General features: G+C 37.1%; 1 protein-coding gene across 28 annotated transcripts in view; it reads left to right on the top strand.

Moving 5' to 3' along the window:
• Positions 1 to 5,226, top strand: part of LOC102675389 (forkhead box protein P1-like) — a 237,169-nt gene that overhangs the window by 222,331 nt on the left and 9,612 nt on the right. For 19 of the 28 annotated variants that reach the window (XR_420838.2, XR_004151832.1, XR_004151822.1 and 16 more), the window contains 2 exons: positions 1,920 to 1,996; positions 2,191 to 2,292. Coding sequence is in view for 1 of the 28 variants with exons in the window: in XM_031515158.1 (XP_031371018.1) it covers positions 1,920 to 1,996; positions 2,191 to 2,292; positions 4,551 to 4,681 (310 nt within the window). In the remaining 27 variants the exon portion in view is untranslated. Of the gene's footprint in view, positions 1 to 476; positions 522 to 1,919; positions 1,997 to 2,190; positions 2,293 to 4,550; positions 4,682 to 5,226 lie in introns of all 28 variants that reach the window. The other 9 variants (XR_420839.2, XR_004151827.1, XR_420840.2 and 6 more) reach the window with 3 other exon arrangements.

Raw genomic sequence — 5,226 nt, 5'->3', positions numbered from 1 at the left:
AAAAAAAAAAAAGAAAAGAATAATTTAGAAAGCATTTCCCGGCTCGTTCTCGTCGAATAAATCCCGACAAAAAGAAAATCCTGTAGCAAATGCTCTTTACGGTCCTCTCTTGATTCTCGTGCCTTTTCTCCTATCGTAAAACTATTCTACCACACGCACAGATTCATTCACGGTAGCAACAATGTCACGTGAGCTACAGTGTTCGACACCTTGTTGGCAACGTAGGAAAAATTTAATAGGTACATAGAGAGCGAAAGGTGCAAAGAATACAAAGATACAAAGTTGAAATAAGTGAAAAATAAGAAGGAATTAAAGAGAAAGTAAGAAAAAAAAAGTTAGTAAAAAAAAAAGAAAAAAGAAAAAAAAATTGAAGAAAATTTAATAAATTCTCAGCGTACGCCAGTTCGAACCTTTTTCTTACCGATGCTTCTGTTGTTTCCTTATTTCTTGTGCTGCCCGCCCTCCCCACCGTGTAGGGCTGCCCTACATGCTGGAGCGTGCTGGCCTTGACGTCCAACAAGGTACTGTCAACCTTCTTTCCACGCTCCTTTGGTGGCTTTAAGGATTTTCTTAAAGGGTGCACCCTTTTGCATGCTGGACAACTTTATCTCTCTTTCACCCCCTTTCATCCCTTCTTCTTTCTATAGAATAGAGAATCGGATACTTCGATCCCACCAATTTTCTATAAAGAGGGATGAACCAGAAGTATTCGTTTCTATACGTTTCTGAAACATTTAATCGCTTTTCGCTTATTCTTTGATCTAGTTTTAAGAATGTCGTATATAGTTTTTTTTTTACTCGGTTATATGCTTCATTTGGCATGTGATCACGAAATGTAACGATTCCTTTTAATCCCGTATAAACGACATCACGATTAATTTTATTATTTCATTAATGGACTGCGGATCTTTATACAGTTAAAACGATTATTACACGAGTAAAAAATACGATAAATTATATATCCTTTAAATCCATTCAGAGAATAGAGAAAACCGTGCCATTGAAGTCACTTTTTAATTTATTCCGATATCTCGATAGATTGCCGAGATATAAGAAGTCGAAAGTTTTCGTAGCACAGAAATTATGAATGGGCGACCTACATTTTTTCCTGGAAACGCGTGTTTGTATGTTCTTCTAAGAATTGTACGCTACGTTTGATTCCAGGAATCGCTTGTCTAGAATTTGGGATAGGTCAGTGAGACGAGATGCGAGCAAACAATAAGAACAATAAGGAATTGTAATAAATGAAATTAAAAATTATCTTTTTCTTTACGCGACGATATCTCGGGAACCGGAAATCGTATCGAGATAAATAAAAAAGTGTTTTGAAGAGCAAGATTTCGCGCTTCGTTTTTCGTTCATCGGAAATAACTATCTTCGGAGTTATAACGGTTCAAAGTTTTTCTAATTTCAATATCGTTTTAATCTAATTTTAAGATCGAAATAATTAGATCTTTGTTTTTGCTCGATTGATCAAATAGGTTTTTCGTAATTTTTCTAATCGAACATCCTGTATTTGTATCATTTATTTGCAAAAAAATCCGCAGTCTGTTCATTAGTTTTATATCATAAATTTACCGCTAAAAAATTAAAAAAAGAAAATGGTGTAAATAATCGCGGCTCGATTTTGATATGAAAATCAAAAATGCGAACATATTTAGCATTTTTAATGGCTTTTCTAAAACTTTCGCTTCCCGGGATAATTATTCTCGAAGCTTTTTAAATCATTAGCACATTGCTTGTTAGTCGTATATCCGAGCAACAACCCATCCTGAGATGATGTCGATGATCTTTTACCCTCGATCGCGTAAAAGCATCATCGCGTAACTCTTAATTGTCTCTCTCTCTCTTTTTTTTTTTTTTTCATACTTCCCATTATTTTTGAGAAACGAAACAAACGAAGATTCTTAAAATTTCAGAAATTCAACGAAATAGGGAATTTTACAAGAATGCCGACGTCAGACCGCCGTTTACATATGCATCATTAATTAGACAGGTGAGTGAACCATTCGATACGTACATTTTCGGATCATAATTCAGATCTCGAACAAATTAAGCGTCCCTTTTAATCGATTTAATTTTCGAAGGAAGTCTCGAAACCGGTGAGGATAATATTAATAAACGCCCCTACAATTTGTCGAACACTTAATCAAATCGCGCGCATTTTTTCCTCTTCTTTTTGTTTGATAGTCGATCATCGAGTCGCCGGATAAACAGTTGACCTTGAACGAGATCTACAACTGGTTCCAGAACACATTCTGCTACTTCCGGCGCAACGCAGCAACGTGGAAGGTATATCTCTTGACTATAGTAAAAGAAAAAAAAAAAAGAAAAGAAAAAAACTTATAATACCACAGGACATAAAAAGATACAAAAAGAAAAGAAAAAGAAAAAAAAGAAGAAAGAAGGTACGACGAGTCGTGTCAAATTTGAAGTTCGTTTTTGAGAACAAATTGAGAAGATATTATTTTCGGATACGAATATATAACAGCAATCGTTCAATTCTGTTCTCTCGAAACGAGTGTTTCATTTCTCGATTTAAATATCGAACGTCTTCAATCTTGTCTTAAAACGAATGATTTCGCGATATCATATTTAAAGTGAGCCGCGCGTAGAATCTTAAATATCTTCTCGGATTCGATAGCAAATATATTGGTCGCGCTCTACCATGCATCTAGGAAATCTAAAATAATTTTCTCCTTTAAATGGATGAACTCAGCGTGGCTCGAGTTATGCAACGTTTGATTGCAAGTCACAAAGATGAAATGACTGGTTGTGCAATTTGCATTTACGAGCAGATTAAGCTGAATGCGTTTTAACTAGAAAGGATGAGCTTTCAAGAATCTCAGATAATCTTACGTATTAATTTGAATTAACAGGCTAAGTGATGTGCCGAGCAGACGAGCTGGTAACGATAATTGTGTTGCTTTCCCGATTTAAAGGGGGAGATTCGGTAACATGTGAATATTACGCCCGTATTGCGATTCATTTGTCATCTATCACGATGATTTCTATCACATTCTATCCCATCCAATATTTTCAGTAAGCTTTCGTGATTAAAACTTTCGTTTCAAAGAAGATCTCCATCGAATCATTTCCACCGCGAATCCAGACGCGATCTCTCCGCAAAATTTGATTTCTGATTGAAATCATGTCACGATAGATCTCAGTTAAATCGTAATACGATCATATATACGATCCGCTTGTTGGCAAGAGTGCGCGCGCGCGTGTGTTTTCTGCGTGTGTGCGAGTGTGCGTGGAAGTAATCGACGTTTGCCATGACGCTTCGCCTCGCATGGTTATGTGTATCTGAAAAATTTTTGAAAAAATGCAAGCACAGGTTCAACGGCCACCATCCTACAGGGGAGCAGGACCAGATTCAACCAGGCCAAGGATCTTCACGTCTTCTTCCATTTGGATGGAGGTCGTGACCATCGACGTCGCGACCTTCTTCTTCGAAAAATCTTCCTAAATTTCTTTTATCTTTTTTTTTTTTCTCTCTCTTTCTCTCTCTTTCTCTCTCTCTCTCTTTCTCCGTTACTTTTTATTTTTTCTTTTTCTTTTTTTTTCTTTTTTTTTTTTTTAACTTCTTCTTTTGGAATTTTGTACGGCCCTGCGGCATGTATGATTGTTGTCGTTGCCCCTAGACTTAGATGACTAGCTGTGCATTAACGATAAAGGAATGCCACATTATACCGTGTATCTTTCGATTAATCGTTTTGGTTCGTTATTGTCCTATTACGGCCTTGTCATTGCGCGACCATAGCCGGGTATCCTTTGCTGCTCACACACGATGTTACTACTAATTCACTCTTCAATCAGTTTCTCGGTTTTGCTTTTCTGTTTTGTTCGACCGGTTTCGAATTAGAGATTGCAAAATCAGGCTGCCACTTTAAATTCTCTCTCCATTTTACCCGCCACTCTATTTTCATCGACGCGATATTCAAGTCTGTAAATTTTTACGACGGGAGTTACGTTAAAGTGATAGCCTGAAGTCTATAGACATGCTTCTTTACAAGAGACACGATACAGCTTGTCTAAAGATCGGAAAAAAAAGAGTCCACAAAGATAACAGAGAAAGATTCACAATATCCTGTGAAGCAAATACCACCTTTTTATCCTCACGATGTTTCTTCGGGACGGGCAGAATATAAATCTCATCCATCCTCGTTTCATCTCAGCGTGTATCGGTTTTTATCATCATCATCATCATCATCGCCGTCATGGTCGTCGTCGTCGTTGTCGTCATCATCGTCGTCGTCGTCGTCATCGTCATCATCGTCGTCATCGTCGTCGTCGTCGTCGTCGTCGTCTCCGTCGTCGTCTTCGTCCTTGTCATCGTCATCCGACGCCGGGGATGACGGAATGCCGCCTATACTTAAAAAAAAAAAAAAAAGAAAAGAAAAGAAAAAAGAAAAAAAAAGAAAAGAAAAAAGAAAAAAAATACACGCCATCGAATCGTGTTCCCCGATCGACAGCCGGCCTCGCGATTGAGTTGGCTTCGTTCGTTTTTTGCGTTGCTTATTTAGTCTGTGTATTATTTTGTATAGAACGCAGTGCGACACAACCTGTCTCTCCACAAATGTTTCATGCGAGTCGAAAACGTGAAAGGCGCCGTATGGACGGTGGACGAAGTGGAGTTTTACAAGAGACGTCCTCAACGCGCTTGCAGCACGACCGGGTACGTTGCCCCCCGTCCCACCGAAAAAAAAAAAAAAATTTTACAGCCGCGTTTTTTATACTCTTTATCTCGTCTCTATATATAATAGATCTATATTCCTCTCTCTATATACATATTTATATTTACGACATATATTATATATATATATTCTTATTTCTTTCTCTATCTCTTTCTATCGATATATCATTATAGAATGTAATTTCCCTTTTGAAACCTTACCCCCCCTCAAAATGGATTTACCAACAACCGGTTCAGACCATCAACCCGAAATAATCGGCCTCGGTCGCATCCCGTCTTATATTACTTCTCTTTTACTTCCATTCTCCCAAAGATAATTCCTTTCTTTTCGTTTTTTTTAATATATAATATATTTATATTTCTATATATATATATATTTCTTCTCTTTCTATCTGTGTCTTTTTTTATATATTTATATAGATATTTATATAGATATATTTATACATACTCTCACTTAATCGCTTTTACTCTCTAATTACATACTCGTACCGCTAACCCCAATTCTCCCCGCCCTTCATGTTTATACT

Source organism: Apis dorsata, unplaced genomic scaffold (assembly GCF_000469605.1).
Source record: "Apis dorsata unplaced genomic scaffold, Apis dorsata 1.3 scaffold_58, whole genome shotgun sequence".
Lineage (NCBI taxonomy): Eukaryota > Metazoa > Arthropoda > Insecta > Hymenoptera > Apidae > Apis > Apis dorsata.
Note: the sequence above shows the minus strand (reverse complement) of the source record. Positions and strands in the feature narration are given on the sequence as shown.